The 22,946-nt window shown below is 39.8% G+C and overlaps 1 protein-coding gene across 5 annotated transcripts in view; it reads right to left on the reverse strand.

Annotated features, from left to right (window-relative positions):
• The window catches only part of CD2AP (CD2 associated protein), an 80,703-nt gene that overhangs the window by 25,580 nt on the left and 32,177 nt on the right, over nt 1-22,946 (reverse strand). For all 5 annotated transcript variants that reach the window (XM_082300122.1, XM_082300123.1, XM_082300120.1 and 2 more), the window contains exons 3-7: nt 16,313-16,466; nt 12,590-12,690; nt 8,423-8,543; nt 5,870-6,054; nt 2,409-2,517 (exon numbers count right to left, since the gene is read on the reverse strand). In XM_082300122.1, coding sequence (XP_082156248.1) covers nt 2,409-2,517; nt 5,870-6,054; nt 8,423-8,543; nt 12,590-12,690; nt 16,313-16,466 — 670 coding nt within the window. The remainder of the gene's footprint in view (nt 1-2,408; nt 2,518-5,869; nt 6,055-8,422; nt 8,544-12,589; nt 12,691-16,312; nt 16,467-22,946) is intronic.

Below are 22,946 nucleotides of genomic sequence, written 5' to 3' on the forward strand. Positions count from 1 at the left end.
TGTTAAAACAAGATACCCATCTTTAGTTTAAAAATGCACAAATTGTATTCTCAAATAATAATCAGTGACAGCCACTATGTTAAAATGCCAAAATATGCCAAGCTTAAGAGATAGACATATAGAGATGTATGTACATGCAAATATATCACGTGAGTAATCTTAGGTACAAGAATTTGTATTATTTTGATGTCTTATCTAGTAATCAAAAATATGTTCAGCCATAGCCTGACTATATTGTGGTTCATGAAAAATTACAAAACCATAAGAACCACATCAAAGAGATGAATGTTTAAGTTGAGGTGTAAAGCCCAAAATTCACATTGACTCTAAAAAAAATTCTACAGGTACAGTAGAATAGCTATCAAATTTGAGGATTCTATCAGTAGTAATGACTGAGTGTAATACATTTCACTACATCCTGATTCTGTAAAAACAGATGCATTTCCTTATGCCTGGGGAGTTGGGCAGTATAATCCTTTATATCTCCTCTCCTCCTCTAAGCACTTCCCCCCTCCTCACATAGACCAAGTCCCACACAGACAAAAAGCAGTGCCAGAAAGGGGACATTTCACTCTGCTCCAGCTGCCAGGAATGCTGGACGAGGCAAGAAACTCTGCACCCTGCCCAGGACCCCATTTGCCAGGCTGTGAACCCCAGCATCAGCACCACCAGGAAACCTGGCCATAGATGAGACAAGTTTGTACAATTTGCCCCTTTAGCTTCTTATTTTGTGAGCCTGGTATCCTGCCAGTAGTTAAGTTTAGGAAAGGCCCCAGTTTAACTTTACAGCATCTAGATTTCAGTAAATATTTTTAACAGAACTTAGTTTAAAATAAGTATTTTCCAAAGTCTCAAGACTAACAATAGAGTAGAAGGAATCATAGATATTGTATCCTAACATAACTGGGGGAAAGAGGGGTCAAATTGTGATTACTTTACTTTTTAAAGAAAATATTTTTACATGCACCAGAAGCCAAAACAAGCTTCCAAAACCAGAAGAGCCTCACTGCAAAATAAGCCACCCTAGTCTAAACATCTCAGAGATCTGTGTAACCAATGAACACGGTTTATTTTAAAGCTGGTCTCTCAAAACTGAGGAGGAGATATATAAATTATTATTATCTAAAATATACTGTGGTCTGTATTTAAACAAAAACACTAAGGAATAAAAACAAGCTTTCTTCCTAAGGTTGTAAGATGTTCTCATCTGGTGTCTATAGGAATTACCTACTGATGTTCTCCTACAGCTTCTATTACTGTCATATTTAAGCTCCTCTCTCATGTATTTGTTTCTCTGGGAAACAGACTCAGCACTGAGTCCTGTAGTCTCTGGCTACAGGATTAGTCCAACTTCCACACTTTTAGAATGAGATGCACCTGAAACCATGAAAAGAGCTAAATACTGAATGTTCTGGATGTCCAGCATTGAATGTTCCTATTTTTTTTAGGCAGAGTTGGGTAATTTTTATGCCAAGTTTTAGACAAGTCAAATTCCATAATGCGCAGGGCTGCACATTCTGGTGGTTCTTAGAGCAATAGCACTGGAACGGTTAAGAAGCAAGATGTTGCAGTTTTCTTATTTCTGCAAATTATGCATTCCATAGAAAACAACACAGCAAAATAAGGTATTTCCACATAAAACAAAAATAACACTTAAAATTACAATACAGAAGTTGAGAAACGTCTGCTCTGGAACAGGGGAAATGAGCTGTCTACACATCACATAATCAAAGTTAATTTTTTACATGGGGTTGGCACTCCCACAAGATGTTTTGGGTTGGCTTAAAAATATCTCTCTAGATAAAATGGTGCAATTTGGCAGCTAAATGAAGTCATAAATTCTTAAGAGATACTAAAAAAGAAAAATTAAAAAATGGTATAAATAAAACCACAGGGAAACTGGATTATTGAGGGAACAGACCTCAACACAACATAAACACCACTTTCTGATGCACACTGCCACCTCCACAGAAAATCCTGAGCCTACAAAGGAACTTGTGCTGAGAGACTGTTCCATGGAAATAGGTCTCCAGCATCCCACCAGAATAAAACCAGGCAGAAAGCAAATCCCTCTCAACACGTCAACAGAAAATTAATGCAAAGGACTGTTGCAATGAAAGTTCATACCCTTATTCAGCCTTATTTTGTTCTGGGAGACAACCCTACAAACCCTTCTTTTTTAGCTGTGCTAAACCATGACATACAGAAATGTAAGCAAAAATTTCTTTAGACTTTTTTGCACTTGCATAAACTCCTCAAAGGTACTTCAAAGATGTAACATAGTATATTACACAAAACTCCAGTACACCGCAGACATTTTATATTTTAACATTAAAAAAAAATTGATAATCAAATTGTTCTTAAGAAAGGACTACCATGTAACAGATGTAAATGTCCATCAGCCTTACCTTTTGGTTTACCTTCAGCTTCTGATTTTATTACTTCAGATGTATTTTCAGTTTTTGTTGTACTGGGAAAATGAATTAACTTTGTTCCAGAGGGATGGTTAGGTAATGGCTGTATGAAGGGAAAGAACTTTGTTAAAAAAAATTCTTGAGAGTTTTGTTTTTGATTAGGCTACAGGACACACTCAATTTTTCATTAGCTCAGATGATGCAAATTACCATCTCCAAGAGATTCAATGAGCTTTTTCCATTAAGCACTTAGCCTACTGTATTTACTTCATTACAGACACTGCAATTAGAATTTGTCTACTGATTAAAGACAGAGCACAGCTTTCAAACTGGAAGCTAATCTCATGATATGGCCAAACATACTTTAGCAATTGTATTTCAGCAGTTCCAGGTGTTACTCTCCCATTAGCCTGAATATTGCCTCTTCTAGAACACAAGACAAGCAGTTATTTAACAGCTCTGTTCAGAGTAACTTGCTGACCATGCTTACTTTGCACTGAAATAAGGCAGGAATATTCAGCAGCCATACACCACCTCAGACAAGCAGTTTTTAACTACTCAGACAAACGAAAGAGAACATTAAAACCTATCCCAGCTCCCTTAAATTCTCAGCAATTTGTACAGAACAGCTTAAGTGTCACCAGAGATTTCTCCTGAATGAAAAAACACAGAGGCATTGCCACAAGTTTCAGAGCTAACATCTAACCAAAATAAATGATACAACATTTTATTTTTCCCCTCAGAAACTTGCTGGGCTGCCAGGCAGATTCCGACAGCTTCAGTTGCATCCACTTCTTCACACCCAAAAAGCTACAAACACAGAATATGATCTTACAGTCAGTACTTACCTGAGCAGCCCTAACAGCATTACTGATGTGAAAAATCCCACTGCCTTTAGCTACTCTGCTCATTTTCATCTACAGTTCAACCGTGCAAATCTTCTACTGTCAGAGAAACTGGATTTACTCTCCTTAGAACCAGACAATGCCTGTAGGCTGGTGCCTGGTACCTCTGACATACCATAGAGGAAGCCACGGTCACTTGGGATGTTCCTGCAGTACCTATGCAATTTAACTCTCTCCAGAATGGTATGTGAAGGAAGCACTAAAATAACCCACCTCTGAGATTAAACACCTCCAACATGGAAATAGTTCTCTGCATTTCCCCGTTCCAACATAAGATGCAATTAGGAGTAAGAGAGGAAGTTTAGGCAGACAGGGTATAAATAGCCTGAGCCAAGGTGGGACGCTGGGAGAGCTGTAACAATCCCCTGCAGCAGCAGATACACTCCGGAGCACTTCAGATACATCAGTGCTCAGCCTTCCTGTGCTGAACAGTCTCTGAATTCTCCAAGGGCAAAGAGCCCTCTCTCCTCTACACAGCTGCTTTTTTTTTTTTTTCCTTACTGTCTTAAGAGACTGACAGTGCTCTCCCAGCATTTCTTCAGATAACCCCAAAGCAAGCACAAATCCAAAGAAGCCATCCATTTTCACAAGACTTTCACGAGAATTATCTCCCTTGGGCTCTCCAATGTGTACATGGAATATTAAGTGCTAAACTAAATTGTTTATTTCTTTGACATTAAGCTATGCAAAACTGTTTTCTCACTTCATTTCCTCTCTTGCCGAGAAATGGTCCACAAGACCTTTCCATACAGGCCAACCAAAACCAGCATATTTTATTGCTTATACACAGTCAAATAGAACAATTCAAAAGGTCTGAGCCGACTTCATATTAATTGAACAGAGCTTGGACAGGCTCTTTATACTCTCAAGTAACAAGGTACAAAGTAGGGAACACTCTTTTGAATTGTCAATCTCATGACAAGAAAGCAAACTCAAAGCTAGGTCCTGAAAAGCTACTCCAACAGCATTGACATGTAGTGATCCCACAGACTGCCACATCAGGGGACAAAGCCAGGAGAGAAATGAGGAGAATCCATGTGCCATCACATGGAAAGGTTTGAGTTGGAAGGGACCTTCAATGACCATCCAAGTCCCAACTCCCTGCCATAAGCATGGACACCTCCCACTGAACCAGGCTGCTCAAAGCCTCATCCAGTCTGGCCTTGAACAATTCCAATGGTGAGGCAACCATAACTTGTCTGGGCAACCTGTTCCAGCACCTCATCTCCCTCACCACAAAGAATATCTTCCTTATCTCCCATCTTTTCTCCCTAAGTCTCCCCTCTTTCAGTTTAAGCCATTGCCCCTTGTCCTGTCACTACAAACCTCAGTAAGGAGTCTCTCTCCATCTATGCATCTATATCCATCTTTACATTGAAAGGATGCAGTAAGGTCTGCCATGGACCTTCTTTTCTAAACACCACCTTCTTTAGGAGGCAACATTTCCTGAGCTTTAAAAGGAAGGCAACACACTTGAAACTTTTCTTTTCCAAATCATCTGATGCTCTGACCAGATCAGAAACAAACATTACACACACCATGCCATTGCTCTGAGCATTGCTTTTGATGGAAAACACATTCAAGGAAGCCTCAGCCCCTTCCTCCTCCCAGGGACTCACCTCACCTTTTGCCCTACACCACTAGAATTATTACAATGGCAGAGGAAAACAAACCACTCAGCAAAAGAGCATTAATGACCATAACCCATGAAGAAAAATTGAAAAGGACAAAGACTTTAAGGCTTTCTTGAACTGATCACCTGAGCCAAAACTGAAACTCTGGACTATCTCAGCTGCCTTTAACTTATCTAAAGCTGAAAATCCACATATAAGCTCTTGAAATAGTAAGTTCAAAATAAAGGACTGAGCATCACTGCTGTGCTTCCAAGGGGTAAGTTTGCTCTCAAGTTCAGATCAAAATAAAATTCAAACAACAAAAAATAAAAGCGCTCTTTTTCCCACTCCCTCATAAAATTTGGGGGAAAGAAAATTAATAGTGATGCAAAATCCTAGAACTGCATTTTTCAGGCTTACACAAACAGTAATTTAAGAAACCAGAAACTTGGCAGCACTCACTGAAGGTAATGGCAGTTGACACCTAAACAGCAATCTCAACATCTGCCAAAACTTGGGAAAAAAAACCCAAATAAGCCAAAACACAAAGAAATGCCAAAATATTCCTTGTTTTAAAAGGTAAGTTTAACTTGAATAGGCAGACTTAACAATCTTCTCCCAGACTATATATAAAGTCTGTTACAAGAGACCTCACACAGCAGATGTGTTCAAGATGTCATTTTGTCTTTCACCACATGGCTCTGCAATGACAATTTTTGTATCAGCTTGGTTTTCAGTCTCTAATGTTTTAAATACCAAGGACATTTGAATAGACTTTTTGGAATCAATGTTAAATACAATTTATTGTGAAACAAATTTGAGGGGATTTGTTTTGTTTTATAGGCAAGAGCCCTATGGGAGGATAATGGTCAGATTCCACATCTCCTAAATTATTTTTATATGAAACCTTAAAAGAACAATATGTACCACTACAAACCTTATCTTGCTTTTTATCTTCTGATTCATTACTGGATAATCTTGTTTTAAGTTTCACTGAGCCTTCCTTAAAGATATCTCCAAACCCAACACCTCGGATTTTCTTTGGCTGTGCTGGTCCCAATGCAGGTTCACTCCCATTTCCTGGAGAGGTCACAGGTGAGGTAGGACTATTGAAAACAGGCTCTGAAAATAAAATAAGAAAGGGAAAGCTATTTTAAAAGCTGAAATTATTTATTTGCTTTTCTGGGAAAAAAAGTGGAAGCAGCACAGCTTTGTGCACTGCTCTGCTAAAGGGGTTTTCTAGGAACATCACTGTAGCTGCAATACCTCAGAGATTTGTTCTCATTTTATATTTAATATAAGACCAACTTATATTACACCATTTTGCCCTGATTACTCTGGACACTAAGTCAACAGATCACTAATATTCTTGCTATTTCAATTAGCACTCAGGCTCCACAGCCTGTTAATGTCAATGTTTTCCATTCATTTTATGAAATGCTGCTTACGCACTCTCTGAAAATGGCATTTTAGTCCAACATCTAAAAGCTTCTCATTTGAACAGCTACAGCCACAGAAAGAAAATCAATGATGGCCCATAATGAATCCAAACATATTTCAATTGCCACAGGAAAACATTGTGTGTTGCAGTGGCAGAGTGATGCCTCTTAAGGCACCGAAGTGACATTTTCCCATTGCTCGAAACTCTCAAGCATTCCAACTAGATATAGTTGCTGGAGATTAATCACTGCTGGATAATTCAATTATTTACAATTCTTTTAATCTTTCAGTTTTATGGGACAGCATTTATCCACCCCCCAGAAACATATTTCAGAAAATAACTTAATTTTGGTGTTAAGAGCTTTGAAACTCTTCTTTTTTAGTTTTTAAATTATGGTTAAATCTGTTAAAGCCCACAAATTAGTATACATAGGCAAGCAATTTTTGCATGCAGAAATCCAGGAGACAGTAATGTGAAAACAGACAGCTTTTATGAACCAAAGTCAAAATGGCCTCCACATCTTTTAGCCTTTGAGTCCAGTTCTTTTCAGCCTATACAGGCTTGTGATCCTCAAAGATTAAAGCCTCTTCCTTCTATCATAAATTTAAGATATTTTGATGGTACTGTGAAGCTGCATTGCTCTAGACTTCAGTTTCTCGCCTTTTGTCTACCCAGCTGCTCTTCATTTAGTTATATCCCCCTCAGATATCTCATGGGACATATAAACATCCCATTGGTGGCCAAAGTCCAGGTCACAGGCTTGAAAGACCACAGCTGAGTGAAAGGGGAAGTTACTGTTTCCCAGGAGTGAGGAGGGAACCAAAAGATACTCCAGATTGTGACTGTGAAGGTACTGAGCATTAAATATAACCCCTGGGGGATGAGGGGCTGAAAACACCAACTTGTTAGGTACTGACAGAAAATACAATTACTTCAAATTACTGCTCAGTCTCAGTGATCTCAGTATTCAGGAATTAAGACCAACACATACCCATCTGTAAATCCACTGCACCAGGCCCCATTAAACTCAGGGAACCTGACCTCCAAGGAGACAGCCACTGAGCTATTTGGGACTGCTCATGTCAAACAACTCCTGTTTTATGCTATTGCAATTATTTCCACAGTTTACATAAAAAATTCCAAGTCAGGCTCTTCTTCCCTATGTCTGAGCAAGCCCTTGTTTGAAGCAATCATAACTGGACATCAGGTAAATGAGGGTGCACGTCACCACAAGGTTTAAAAAAAATAAAATAAAATCTGTTTTTCTTGAATGTTACACAGCTGTCTTTAAGAATCAATTAACTCCTGCAATGATGTTCCCAAAAACCACTCCTGTTCCAGCAATACGATGTCACAAGCCCCCTTCAAACTGATCTCCATAGACTCAAATGTTTCTGAAGTGCACTTTCAAGGGAACAGAGTAATTGCCTGTAAAGCACAGACCTGCCTGGCACCACTCAGCTACTGTTCAGCCACAGACCGTCTGCTTCTGCCCCAGCTATACAGCCATAGCCAGGAAAGAACAGCCAAATGGAAATTCTGCCTTAGAAACATTTTGTTGTTAGACTAAAACATAATCTAAGGCCTAAGAAATAGGGTCTGCTTCCCTGGATTCATTTTGAGGCTCTCCACACTGTTTTAATTAAATTCAAGTTTTAATTCTCAAATGACTTGGTTCAACACTTAAATTTTCTGTTTTAGAGAACCCATGTCTGTGAGAATAAGACTGAAAAAAGCTACTAAACAAAAGAATAATTTTATATCCAATTCTAAAAAATATCAACTTTGAATATGATAAAATTTCTAGTGATAAAACATAGAACACATATTTGCAAGATTAAGACCTTGACTGCAATTTTATTACGAGTGAAGTGGGAGCAGGACAGGTATCTTCATACTCAGCATCAACACTATCTAGAAAGAAATTAAACACCATTCTTAGGAAGATTGAATTCTTTACAGCTTTGTTGTATTATAACTAAAATACTCCAAATTATACCAGAAACCAAAAATTACTTTGCTAAGGGTTTGCAACAAACAGAAGACTACCTGTCTCATCCAGAGCATCCTGTGTTTCGCCATCATCTGTTGATTCCAATTCTTTCACAAAGTTTGAAGGAAACAACCCTGCCTTGCCATTCAGTATTCCATTCCACCATCCTTCTTCTACCTGGAGAGAAATATTTTGCACATTACCAATAAGGCAAAAGGAAATTCCTAGCAATTCCATCCATACTTTACCTATAAAACTCTACAAACAACTTCGGGCAAAGTTCAGAGGACGATGATTTCTTTATAAAGAAACCTACCAAAGATGTAGAAGGATTAGCCAAAAAGAAGAGCAAGAAAACAATTTAATGTTGCTTGTATCACTACAGCAATGATCCTTAAACATGAGATTAGCCCCATGCCAGTTAATACAGAAAAGCACCAAAATGTTCATCAACTTCTTCAAGACAGAGTTAAGAGGCATTGCACATCTAACAGAAGAAGAAAGTATTAAACTGTTCATGAAATACAGATGAAACTTTTAGTCTGGGTGTCCATGGAAATTTTTGTGTTCTTGCTGTCCATCTGTCTTTTCCTGTCTCGTCCAGTTTCCACCAGTCATGTTCACACTTGCTTCATACCCACTGGGTAGCTTCACACAATTTTGATCAAAAGACAAGTTTAAAGATAACATTTCTACAGATAATGTTGGGTAGAACAGAGAAAAGTCCTTAAGGACATCAGAGTAATAGAAAACTAAGCTGTCCATTCCTTCTAGCAGGAGGCTGAACAGCACAGGCTGGCCCTACATGTGCCACAGGACCAGGGACCTACCCATCAGAGCTGACCAACATTGCTGAGTCCACCAGGATTTTCTGGTGGCACACAGCAGTCCTTAGGCTAGAAACATGTTGAAAAGTTTATCAGGAATACCCCACATGGTCTAAAGCAGAACAAGCAAAAGCTAGGCAGGAAGAGGTGATGGGGTAAGATGATACCAACAGACTACGAACTGTGCTCTTCAAATTTATGAACAGTTTTCAAAATGTCTTACATAAATTCGGTCTATTTACCTAATGAGCACTATTTAAAAGCTATAATCAAGATAAATTTTCAGAATCTTTTATTTAGGTTGCCCTGGTTTGGGGCTGGAAAGCTGTAAGAAAGGAAAGCAAGAGGAAAAGAAAAAAGCAAACCAAGCAGCAGCTGTTTGCGTTATCTTTTTTTAGCCTGGCTTTGTAGGTCACTATGCCTGACACATAGGCACAGTTTTTAAATGCCATCCCACCTCCAGGCAAGCAGAGCCCAAGTAGAACCTGGCAGCTACAGACACAGGCAATGAAAAGAGCACTGTTGTTTTTAAAGGCATCCTGGTGTGGTAATACAGCTTTGCTGTGGATGGTTCAAACTCAGAGGCTGTCCTCTGAAACAAATTTTAAGCACAGATTACTGGCAAGTGCTGCCCAGGCTCTGGCACCTCAGGCTTTACAAAACACATGACAGAAAACTAGAATACAAATGCCTTGACTCACCCACACCACTCACTCAGGAGCCACGAGAAAAGGACTTTTAATGCTTACGATACAGAAAGCAACTTGAGCAGCCATTTACTCCGCTGCCAAGAAATGTCGTCAGCAAAGCACTTTATAGCAAAGCAAAGCGATGCCAACTCAGAGGCACTCAGGAACAAACCCAAAATTTCTGGGGCACATTCACTTCAGCCTCCTCACCATACTGCCTTTATAAAACCCCTGACTATACACAAACTGTATTGCCAGAAAAGGTTTATTTAATCAACATTAAGACACAAACTGAAGAAGTTCTTCATGCTTTGGTGTAGAACATCTGTGCATCTGTTAGCAGCGGCAATACAAATGACAATTTCATAACCCTTCTCTTCCATTCCAAAATATTATCATATGATCCAATCTCCACAAGAGGGAGGTACAGCTCTGGTACAGACACCAGAACTTTTTTTTGCGGTGTGAGTATCAACTTATTTCTACAAAAAACTCAGATTTCTAAACAAAAATGGGGAAGAAGGTTGAAATAACCAGCTTTGCCAATCTGGTTTGTTTGGTTTTTTTTTTACTAAAAACTTCCCTAATGATGTTCTATGAAATTTTACTTTGCTTGAAAAAACAGTATGTAAATACTAAAAATACAGTACTACAAAAATAAATCTACTATTTAGTGCTGCTTCTGACGGGAGTGGGGGGAAGATATAAAGGAGAAACAAAGGTTTTACAGCATGACACAGTCATCACGTGCACTCTGTGCATGTTCTTCATGTGTAAAACCCACGTGATTGTTCTATAAACAAAAAGCCATGTGGATTCAGCCAGCACACAGCAAAATTTTCTTCCATAAAAGTTACTTCTGCTCTCTTCATTATCAGCTATTTAATTTCTGAACCCATTTGCCTCCACCTTTGATTTCCTGATCAGTGGTCTCCGTTGCAACTACTCAATTTATGAAAATCACTCAAGGGCTAAATACTGAATTATTCTTAAGTAACTGATAGAACTGATCCCCTCATGGAGCCGATTTTACCTTATTTTCCCACTAGAAAGAGGTGACCAAATGATCTTTCCTGGAACTAACAGTTACAAGTGATCTGCATGTATATCAACAGCACCTTTTATACATAAATGGAAGTGAATTATCTCACAGTAGTGAAGACAAGTTACCTAAGACAAGTTATCCCAGCATACTGCACAACCCGTGGACAGTATTTTCTACCATTCTTTACATTTCTGGTCCCATCAGTACAGTTTCATGAAGCAGACAGACATAGTCTACACCTGTCAGATCTATTCTACATCACCATGAAAACAGTGTGCAAACAGCTCTGTGATCATAGGAAGCTGGAATATTTTTCTACCAGGTAGAATTTCCCTAAACATTTGTTAGCAGTTTTTCAAAGAAGCAAAGACTGGGTAGTACAAAAACATATTTTCAAATCATTAAGAAAGGAATAAGAATGGGAACTAACAAAAAAATTAAAATAATAAAATATAATCTACACTTCCTTAAGAAACCAGATGAGTAAATGCTCTGATCTTTTTATTCTGTTTGGCTGCTTGGTCATCTCTGATAAATGACACTGCACACCGCTCTGAAAATAATTCCAGATGCTGACATGTGCAACCAAAACAGCAGCTTCCACATTAGTTCACTGCACGTGCTCTCATATGAGTGCTTACCCTGGACCATCCAGTCACAACTGCCAGTACAGGCACCATCCACAAATTAAACTGCTGAGGTTACCCAGGAACACTCCTTTACAAACACCCACACACAAAGATACTTATGAAACTGAGTTTAGTGAGCAGGTTTTGCAAGTCACTCTGTTTACTCACAGATATTAAATTCTGGAAGTATTAGTGCAAATGCATCTAAAGGCGTCATTTCTTCCTTGCTAGGAGAATGGAAGAGTCCTTCCTGGCACTGTGAAGTTAGCACTCTCTTCCAAAAGGGGTGATGTGCATGAAAAACAGAGTCTCATAAAGCTTAAAAAGCACCACCAGCAGTAACACATGGCTACAAAGAAAGCTTCATCCTCCTTTCTCAAAGCCTCAGGGAAGCAGTAGGAAGAGACGGCACCAGAGAAGGTCAGAGCCTGCTGTGCAGAAGTTTTCCAACCAGTTCTGAAAATGTTCCTTCCACAATTGCTCTGATCTTTTCCACAGCTTCCCTGACAGATTTCACATTTGGAAGAGACACTCTTCCCACACATACAAGCCTCCCACCACTGCTATTGAATGGAACAGATACCAAGGAAGCACATGGGTAAGAAAAGATAAGAAACCACTACTCCAACTCAGTGAGTTTATATGAGCTGGCAAGTCAAGTCAAATAACATTTTTGACCTATACCAATCTGGAGTATGTCAGCCAAAAGAAGTGGTCCAACAGTTTTAGCATATACATTCTAAAGCCAAGGATCACACACACAGGGCCAAAGAACTGTAAAACTCTTTCAAAAAAATCAATCTGTGTAACAGACCACAATTTATTGCTGTGATGATCAAATACTTCTTCTAAACATCTAGCATTCATTGATTAGTATCAGATCCTGAGAGAAAAGAACTCCTAAATTATTAACTTTAGCAGCAAAAACACTGCTTCCCATGCTATTTTCCTGACATGCTTGTAATACAAGCAATCCCCAAAAAAGTGTTTTGACTCTCAGCACATGGACGGCCAGCTCTGTAGAACAGCTTACCTCGTCAATGATGTCAATCACATCCCCCAGCTTGAGCTCCAGCTCGTCCTCATTCTGCGGGATGTACTCGAAGAGCACTTTGCACTGCCGCTTCTTGGACCCTGATTCAAAGGAAATGGCAGAAGTAAGAACACTCATAAAGGGCTTGTCTTTCCTACACTCAGCTCCTGAAGAGCCAGAAACCATCCCAAAAAGCTATACAGTTTTTGATGCTGCTTTTACAGTTTGATTGGGTCACCTTAGGGTAGTGAGCCATAGCTTCGACTATCAATCCCAAACAAACCAAAACTGCACCACTGATTACCAACCTGCTATAAAAAGTATGTTGACACAAGCAACTCGGGTAAATCCCTGCTACAGTGATTTCTCAAGGTATTTCCTGACCAAAATCTGCAGGAATGACAATCACTGTCAGTTAGCACCTGCTTGGAAGAAAATGTGCAAGTTTGAGTCTCCAGTCTTTAAACAATCCTGAAAGCAGGAACACCTTTTATTGTGCACAACACTTGAGAGCTGATAGACCTTTTGGCCTCTAACAAAGACCTTGCTAACCATAGCTCTGAGGTAATGCCAACATTTGCAGGGCTCATTTCAAAATCTAAACTCATTTTTATCTGTGAGTAAAAAACCCTCCCTCTTCTCAGTGCCAGTATGGCATCTACTAATTCAAACTAAGTGTCAATTAGCTGTCTTTGACAAAGGCAAGATTAAAATCAAGTGCGGTCTTTAGCTGTTTGCCCCGTATCATTAAAGCTTTGCAGGCATTAAAAAGGCAAAATGACATCCTGAGAGGGGAGAGCATTGAAGTGGCTTCTGACAACCCGAGCCCTGCAGCCACAGCAGTGTGAACCCACACTGCCTAATTACTCTGCACATATCCTGGCGTGCTGCTGCTGCTGAACCCAGACAGTTTATGTACTTCTCCTTCAAACAAGAGGCCATGCCTTCAGACCTTTTCCACAACAGAGCAGCCAGCATGTTTTTGCAGACAATTATCATCTTGAGCTATGACCCATGCATGCTCCTATCCTCCTCCAAAGCGATCTGCCACAGTTGAAAATGAGAATATCAATCAAAAGCTTGAAGTGGTAAAGCCTAAGCTTATAGGAGCTGTGCAATTTCCATGCTCTCTCTTATACTTTGTACTCCATCCACATTCAAGCTTCAGCAATTAAGATTAGCTGTGTAAAAACTTTTCAAAACACAGATATGGCCTCCAAGTTTGATCCTTGTCTTTTTATAGCACTGTTCAAAGTCCAAAGCCAGGCGTTTAGAAGACCACACCCAGCATCCTCAGTACAAAACAGGCCAGGCATCTGAGTAATACTCAGCATCTAAAATTTCTGAGAGAGGGCTCACCAAATCCAGAATTTTCTATGTGCTGGTATATGAGCTATGCAAGAAACAAATAAACCAGAAATATGAAGCTTTATGGGTTATTTCTAATAACACATAATTGCCCACATAATGCACCCCTGCTTTTACATCCACTGGAACTCATGCATGAGCCCAGAGGGATTGTTCAGTTAAGAGTAATTGCAATAAATGGTTCAATGGCTTTTACTGCCTCCTGCAGTGCTTTCAATGCTTCTGCATTGTAGAAGATTAACTGATACCAAAAAAAGGCAAATTTAAAAAGTCACTGCCATTTGGTATAAATCTGATCTCAGTGCTCTTTTTCATAGCATAATTATATCTAAATGGGAGGAGGGGGAAAACCCACAGATGCATTTCACATCCAGAACTCTCCCTCTCCTCTGAGGTCTGTTTCCAGTGACACACAGTTTAGGAAGTACTGCCTTCGACTTTTGAAAACCCCTAGAATAACCTGGGAAGGGAACCAATCCTCTCAGAGAACAGCACCCCAGCTTCACGTGCTGCTGCAGGACTGCTGGGCTGGCAGCCTGCAGGTAGTTCTGTCCCTTTCTAAAACAACTTGTCTGGCTTCAGGTTTTGTTTGTTTTGTATAGGGTAAACCAAATTTAGCTCTTTGTTGCCATCACTTAGCACACCTTCTATATTTTCCTTCTGCTGAACAAAGGCAGACATCTAACTGATAGGAATTCTGCCTGCAGCTTACCACCCACCTGACACAAAAACACCTGAATTCAGGGAGACCTGCATGTGGTAACAACACAAGGGACTGAGCAGGCACAGACAACCTGCACCACTGCACATGGAAACTTGCTATTAACAAAACTTAACTCTGTTTTTAACATTGTAAACCTCATTTTAGCAAGTGAAAAGCCAGAAACACAGAGACAACTAAGCTCTGGAAAGCAAGTGATTGCCCAGGCACAGAGCAAACAGGATCTGCAGGAGCTGTTTAAACAGTCTTCCAGGAAAAAGAGAACAGCTTGTAAAATGGAAATGCAGAAACTGTCACTGCACCAGGTAAACAGCTGTGTGCCTAAAGGAAAGTGCCTGAACACCATTTTCTCCAAGAGGATGAGAGTAGCCAGAGCCCTGCAGAGTTTGAGACCAAGCTGTACCTTCTACCCTGGCCACAGCCACCAGCATGAGGATGTGACATGGAAAATACAGGAACATTCCAGGGTTAGGGTGACCAGAATGAATAGCTGACAGCTGAACTGGTATCAGATCATGTTCACAGAATCCTACAATATCTCCAGTTGGAAGGACCCATAAGGATGACACTGATTTCCCTTTCAGATCCTGGCTGCATTTATCTAGGAACAGCATTAATCTTTCAGGTTGGATTTTTCCAAAGCCTGCTGTGTAAACATCTAACAGGCACCCATGCGCTGTTGCCAACATGCACACACAGATCAGAGTCACTAAAAAGTGATTTTTACTTACTCTCCTGGAACAAAGTCCCAACAAATTTGCTAAGGCGGTGGTCCCATTTCAGGGTTTTAAAAGACAACTAGTGGATCTTTTTTTATAGGCAAAACCTCAAAGCATAAACATGCCAGAACCAGTAAGTTCTGAATTCTTTTTTAAAAAAGCAAGCTTAAATCATAAATGCCTTCAAAACCTTGTAAGACAGTGGAAGCCACAGTAATTTAAAGCAGTCTCTTACAAGAGATTGGTATGCCCAAATCAAAATCACAAGCCCGTTTACTGGATGCAGCGAATGGCAAGTTTTCTGCTCTAAGTTTTAGTCACCTTGTTATAAAAACTGGCATTATAAATAGAAATCACAGACACAGAAGCACTGGTGCTACACTCCTGGCCATCCTGAGGGCTGCTGTTACAACAAAAGGAAAACTACTACGTTGTCCTAACACCACAAACTCCATCTTATTTCACACTAGAAGCAAGCCTATCAGGAAGAATCTGAACTACATCATGTTTCCTTGACAAAGCCTTGAATTTGTGGCAAAACTTGATGTTTTCATATTTCAACATTTCTTTTAAAATGACCACAGGAAAATTTTTGATTATCATGAACAGGCCTCTCATTCAGGTACCTGGTAATACAAACAGAGCTCACATGAAGTTTCAGAGCTCTCTGACATCTGGAAGGAGTCTAAATCCTGTTCACAGGGAAATTCATCCCTATTACTGTTAAAAGCTACATATAAGTTTTCTGCCCATACATACAGGAGCAAAATTTGTCTTTGAATCACAGTGTTTCCTCCTATGTTTCTAGTTTTCCGTGTAACCTTAAAACTAAGTCATGCATTAAGTAATTCATGTTTATTTTAAAAATGCACGTCAGCAGCATGCACAATTGAAGGAATTGGAAAGACCACATACTCTTCTTGAAGCCTTTGGACGGGGGATGAGGCTGAAATCCTCCTGCTGGAAGCCCATAGCTGCTCATACGCTGCACAAGAGTGGCTACATTGCCAGATTTCTCCCTCCTGAGTGGCACAGCATCATCCTTGGGCTCTACATCCTTCTTAACTTCCTGAAACAAGAGATTTAAAAGACTCAGAGGCCACTTAAATCACCCAAGAGGTCAGTGGTTTTAGAGACAGACTAACAGATTTCAGGTACTTACCATTTGGGGTATAATGACATACCCAAAAATCATGGCCTTCATCCTACAACTAAACATACCAAAAACTGTCATAAACTTGACCTTTCCATGCAATTGTGCTAGTAAACTGGTAGTGTGCTGAGAAAAACCAGAAACAGAAGCAGCATTTTAGCCACCTACTCCAACTCTAAGAAAAGGAGCTTTGAGCCCAAAAGTTTAATATTACAACTCTCATTTAACAGCTCAAACTTGAAACATTTTTAAAAATATAAATATTACTTCAGTGATAGACCACAGGGTAGGGTACTAAAGTATTTTAGTATATAAAACTGTATTAGGCGATTATCTCTGCCCCAGAAAGCTCCAAGGTGTTCACAGATGAGATGCAATTGCACTGCTGAAAGATGTGAGTAGAAAAGAAAGTAAGCTCCAAGAAACCAAGAAGGAGCAAGTGAAAGATCCAAGAGGAAAATAACAGAGATACAATTTTTCTGGTTAATGTCTCCCACTTTCAAATCTTTCTAAATTAGAATGTTAGCATTGGAATTGAATGTGCTGAACAAGACTGAGAAGCCTATAAACAAGAAAGCAAAGAAACCTTTCTTGAGAAAAAGGCCAAGTAGCAACAGTCACTCTACTGCATCAGCTCATTAAATGAGATCCCACTGGAGAACAGGTATTCTGAAAGAAGGAAATCATCACTTTGCACAAGAGGAAACCCATTAAGTCGGATCAATGGCCCATCCAGTGCAGAACACAGCTCCCAGCAGCTGAAACCCCAGATGCTCTTTAGAGCTCCTGCAACTCAGATCCTCCCACGTTCCCAGAGCACCCATAAGGATTTCATCAGGGAGATGGATCACCTCCTCTCTCTCTCTCCTATGCCTGCAGTTGGAGCTATCGAATCCTTTTCTGCACCCATGGTCCTGTCTGCCTCCACAGCATCCTTGGGAATGCAAACACCCATAAATACTTGCAGCTTTTTGTGAACCACTTCTTGTGAACAATTCTTGCATCCACCACCAGTAGCCACTGGTTAACAACTCTATGAATTATTGCAGCTGTAGCTGCAATAAAATATTTAATATTTTAAAACAGAATTGGCAAGGCATATATATACACACTTACTCATGTCATGTGAACTCTTGAATATGAGCTTCAAGACAACAAAGCCCATACCTTGCTAAAATGCCAAAATTATGAGAAACATATTCCTCAGGACCTGTCTGCTGTTTTTTGGACCATTAAAGCCCAGCTTTCTTACTGCAGCTGTCCAGCTGGAAAACTCAGCAGGTCTGGAAACCTACTGGTGTTTTCAAACGTACTTCAAGTTAAACAGACCAAAGCATCCTCCTACTTCTGACAAGAACAGAGCAAGACTACAGACAGCAGGATTCTTCCTCCCACTCATCTACATTACATAAAAAAGGCTTTTTAGAAAACAGCTGAGTAGTTCCTGCTGTTACTCTCCTTCCTCCACAGTGACTTCTGCCCTGGAGAACTTAGCTCTGCTGAGATCCATCCCATCTTCCAAATCCAAAAACCCCCAAAACAAACAAAAAACTAACCCCTCCTGAATAGCACAGCATCCTACCTACCTCCCATTTGAGTAGACATTTCACATTTCAAAGATTTTGACATTGTCAGGCCTATAGCTGTTTTTTGGCCAGTTACTTACAAGTCTGATAAAACCATAAGCAATTAAATTTGGCTACAGCTGACAAGTTTGCCACCTCCAAAACACCCTTCTAGCTGCCTTGCTGACAAGGCCATTCTGCTCATTCTAAAAACATACTTGTTCTTGAAAACTTCCCAAGGGTGCTTCTGCCTGCCCCTAGATTTTTTAATTTTTTTTTTTTTTTTTTTTTTTTGCTATGCAATTTATACAGCCTCCAAAAGACTCCAGGCTGCTCCAGGAACTACTACTTCCTCAGGTTTTTCAACTGTAACACTTTCCAGTGAGGAATCGGCTCCAGGCTCCTTCCCCAGATCTGCACTTTGCACAAGACTTCAGAAGCGGCTGCTTCCATAGCTTTGCAAAAAGCACTGAGATGCAAAAAAGAAATGGGGAAGCCCCATACAGGCAGTTTGGTCTAAAACATGACTTTTTTTTTTTTTATTTATTAGAAGAAAGAAGAGCAAAAACCAACACACACACCTCTTCCAAATGCTATAAAATGGTGTGAGATAAGCATCACCTTAATAATTTCAAACAGACAATATGCTTTTAAGTCCAGCAGTAGCATCAAAGGCAGCAAAATAAGGGATGGGTTATAAATAATAGAAAATTCAGACAAAATTTCAGACAAAAGCAGTGCCTACTACAAAAGACCAAAGACCCAAAACCAAAAGGAGGAATGCTTGAGTAACTTTCTTGCCAGGCTTGAGTCTCTCTACCTGAAGTGGTGACAGGTAGAAAACACTCAGAGGTCTAACACAAGACAGTAGCAAATTTTAGCAGAAACTATAATGAAATTACATTAAAAAAATAGATTCTAAAATAATTCTGTGTACAGTCATAACATGCAGAAAATCTTGCAGCCAGATTCAAAGGGTGAAGATTTACTGATGAAGAATTTCATCAGCAGATACAAGAAAGAACGATCAGACACAGAAAGTCTGGTAGCACCAAGAAGATACTCTCTGTACCTTCCTACCACAGCCAGGATAGCAAAGCTGTGAACACTTCCATACACAGTTAAGAGAAACCATCCTAATCCAAGACACACAAAAGGAAAGAGGATGCAAAGAGAAGTTCAAGGTGACTGTGATAAGAACAGGAGCAGAGAGACTGCAAATCCGTCAGACTTACAACCAGCAGACTTGGGTAAGGGACTGGTACCAGCCAGGTTTGAATCAGAGTCGACAGTGATGTTTTACTGTGTGTGTCAGAAAGCAGCACTGGAGCATCACATGGAGCTGCTTTGCAACAAGGAGAGAAAAAGCAACCACACGAGACAGTTCTGCCACAGCAGCCAGGGATAAATCTACTTTTGACAAAAAACTACAGAAGGGGTCAGTAAGCAATGCCTGGATGGGCCAGTAACTGCTTTTTCTGTATTTAACACTCTAACATTCTTGTAAAGAATTCTGTATTTAACCCTTTGTAACATTCTTGTAAAGCAAGCACTATTTTTTTGTTCTCCTTGTTAAAGAAGAACTGCAACGTTAATTATCCTTCCTTGGAGCATTAAAAACCACATTAAAATTAAACCAGACCGAAACAAATTCAGGAATCCTGGTCTCCACACCTGCATGTGGGTCCACTACACCACAACCCTGTAGTTCACATCAATCTTCTAACAGCAAGGAAGTGCTCAAAAATTCATTTTCAAAAGCACACATCAGGATCCTCTGACAAACATACCCATCACCCCTGCCAGCACCTTCTCCCTGGGCATCATCGTTATGACTCCTTTCACGAAGGACTTAATTTCTACACAAAGACAATTTGGATATCTCAAAACTGACACTTACTGACACAAACATTGATTCATGCCCCATTAATAACGTTAATAAGAGTTTGCAATTCTTACATCTCTTCCAAACAGCTTGCTTGCACTTCAGTGGTTGGAAAATGACACTGTCCACAGGCCTCACTTCTGAGGTACCATACACCCAGCCTGAACATGCCCAAGACTCCTGCCCATGGGCTTCACAAGGCAGCTTTCCTTTTTTGTTTCCGGTGGGTTTTAGGTCAGCCTCATATATCCAAATTATGAGAGAGAGTCTGTGTTGAGACAATACCAACAAAAAACTTCTGGACACTTCATCTTGTTCCGAGATGAGGCCACTGCCAGCCAGCAAAACCAAAATGAAAATCTGACATTAACTGCAGCTGGAAATTTTAATATTTTTATTCTGCCTGTCCATTGCAGTTCAAGGCTTGTCAGTGTTTCCATGAGCAGCACAGATTTTATGCATTTATGACTTGGCAGTACAAGGTCAATACAGACTGTCTCTTGGCGTAAAACAAACTCCACTGGGAAGCAACCACCCACTTGTTCTGTTGTGAACTACAGCAGTAGTCATAATGGTTTGAAGTTTTCATAATCTCCACTAAATGTGTATTTCGCAACACTTACAAAGTCACTACAGCCTGATAGGCAAAATACAAGTATATAAATTTAACTCGCTAGCAAAAAAAAAAAAAAAAAAAAGATGGTTTTTGCTTTAATTGCACCTGTCACAGTTTAACAATCCCTCAGGGAAATGTGCATGTTTACAAATAAAAATCTCAAAATCGTTTAGGTGCAGCAACATGTGATGCAAGAACTATTCTTCATAGGCAGACAAAAATGCAACACATGTAAATGCATGCACAGCCTCATGATGCTGTTAAAATAAGTGGGCGGTCCTGACCTACTTCTGAGGCGAGCAGGCAGCAGCCTCCCCTCCATCAGCCACTTGCCCACCCATGGCTCCAGCGGGGACAGCTGGATCCTCCCCACTTCCCTCGCCAGAAGCCAAGAGCACTCAAATCAGCCCGGCAGTGGAGATACAGAAACCAGGTCAGAGCATCTGAAAGGCCAGGAGTTAAAAATACAATGTCTTTTCCTGAATTATAGGGCACAGAGAAGTTCATTATCCAGCAAATTGAAATCCTTAGCTAGATTCTTCAAGCATAAATATTAAGGCTTCAGCTGCCATCTCCTCCTATATATGCCATTATACAGAGAACAATCATCTTTAGACTTCTTATATTAATTCCACTGTAACATCAGTTTGTGCAAAAATGATGTGCATTACTACTCAGTGGCTGAGTACATTTTAAAGCATGAACTCAAGCAGCAGATAATGGTCTCAATCTCTAAAGAGGCTGAGATAAAGAATACACAAAGATAAATGTCTGAGCCTACACATACAATTATCTTGTCTCTTTTCTTCCCCATCAGAACAGCAAAAAAGAATCCATGGACTGGCAAATCAAGTCCATGACTCATATTTTACTGGGTAGAAAATAAGTAACTCAGAATTGAACCTGTTATTTTAGGGGGGAGGGAGGAATTGGAAGCTTGTGATAAATCTCCAGGCAATAGTTTTGTTTATACAAGTTCACAGTCTGCAAAATCCCATTCCTGAAAAAAACCACATAGAAATATAACTGTATACACATACAAAAATCTGTACAGCTGCCTACAGAAAAGAGATTGTCATCCGTAACCTGTTCAAGAGCAATGAAACATCAGTTCCTGGAGCACAAAAATCTTCACATAACTACTTATTTAAGCACCACATTTTCAGTTTTAGTTACAGCAACAGACAGGCAGGCACATGGCAGCCTTAACACCTCCAGTCACTTAAATCTTAAGATATCCCATATCCTTTCATTCTGCCAGTGTCTCTTCCTTGACTAGAAAACATGACTTCTCATCCTCAGTGTAGGTGTTCCTATTGAACAGCTATTCCTATCTGTCTCACTGTTTTACATAAACTAAAGGGTAACATGAAGAAAATCTGTGAACCAAAATAGCTGAGAAGCTCCTGAGCTCCTTTCTTGGAGCATTCAGGAGATCAGAGCAGGTTCCACCTCCCAAAAAAAGAGGTTGGCTGGGAGAGGTCAGAGGCTGCCCCTGACTCTCCAGAGGATTAAACATTATTCTTGAAAATAGAAACAAATCACCTTAAAGATGAAAGCAGTTACCATCCAAAGAATGGACAAGCTTGATAATCTTTGTTTTACAAGACATCTTCCTCCTGGGTTGATTTTTTTGGGGCTTAATTTATGGTTGAAGTAGGGAATGTTTAACTGTGAATCACTGGGTTTAAGTGCTGACCCACAATCAGGCTGAATGAATAGCGAGGCAGCATCACTCCCTGCCTTTGCCTCTTCATAATCTGACTTGTTGCCTTTTATTAAACCACACCCACATCACATAACACAGTTTAACAAGTTACCAACATTTTTACATGTGTTATAGTCTATGCTAAATATAGATCTTTTAATCATACTGTCTCCTTGTGTAGGAGGAAAACAATCATCAATCAGGCAGGCAAGGTACCACTTCTTTCTCACAATACGCAACATGTGGAGTAAGTGGGATCTCCACGAAGCATAAAAAAATTTACTGAATTGCTGCAGATTTACAGACTAAAACCTGAGTCACTGAAAAATTCTAATACTTGAAGGTCAAGAACAGACAAAGAACTGAACTTTCCTACATAAGGAACACTCTGGAGGTTATGTAGAAGCAGGCTTCAAGTTTCAGATTTTGATACAGATTATAAAAATACTATTATACATGCATATAGTTTTTAGATATATAAATAATTCAATTTTGTCATGGAGGATTGGATACATATAAACTTTGTGCCAAGCAAGTCTCAAAACAGATTCTGACATGAAGTCTTGTCAATACTGGCAAAATACAAGAGACCTTAAACAAAACATGAAAACCCAGATGCAGG

Source organism: Coloeus monedula (assembly GCF_965178545.1).
Source record: "Coloeus monedula genome assembly, chromosome: 2".
Taxonomy (NCBI): domain Eukaryota; kingdom Metazoa; phylum Chordata; class Aves; order Passeriformes; family Corvidae; genus Coloeus; species Coloeus monedula.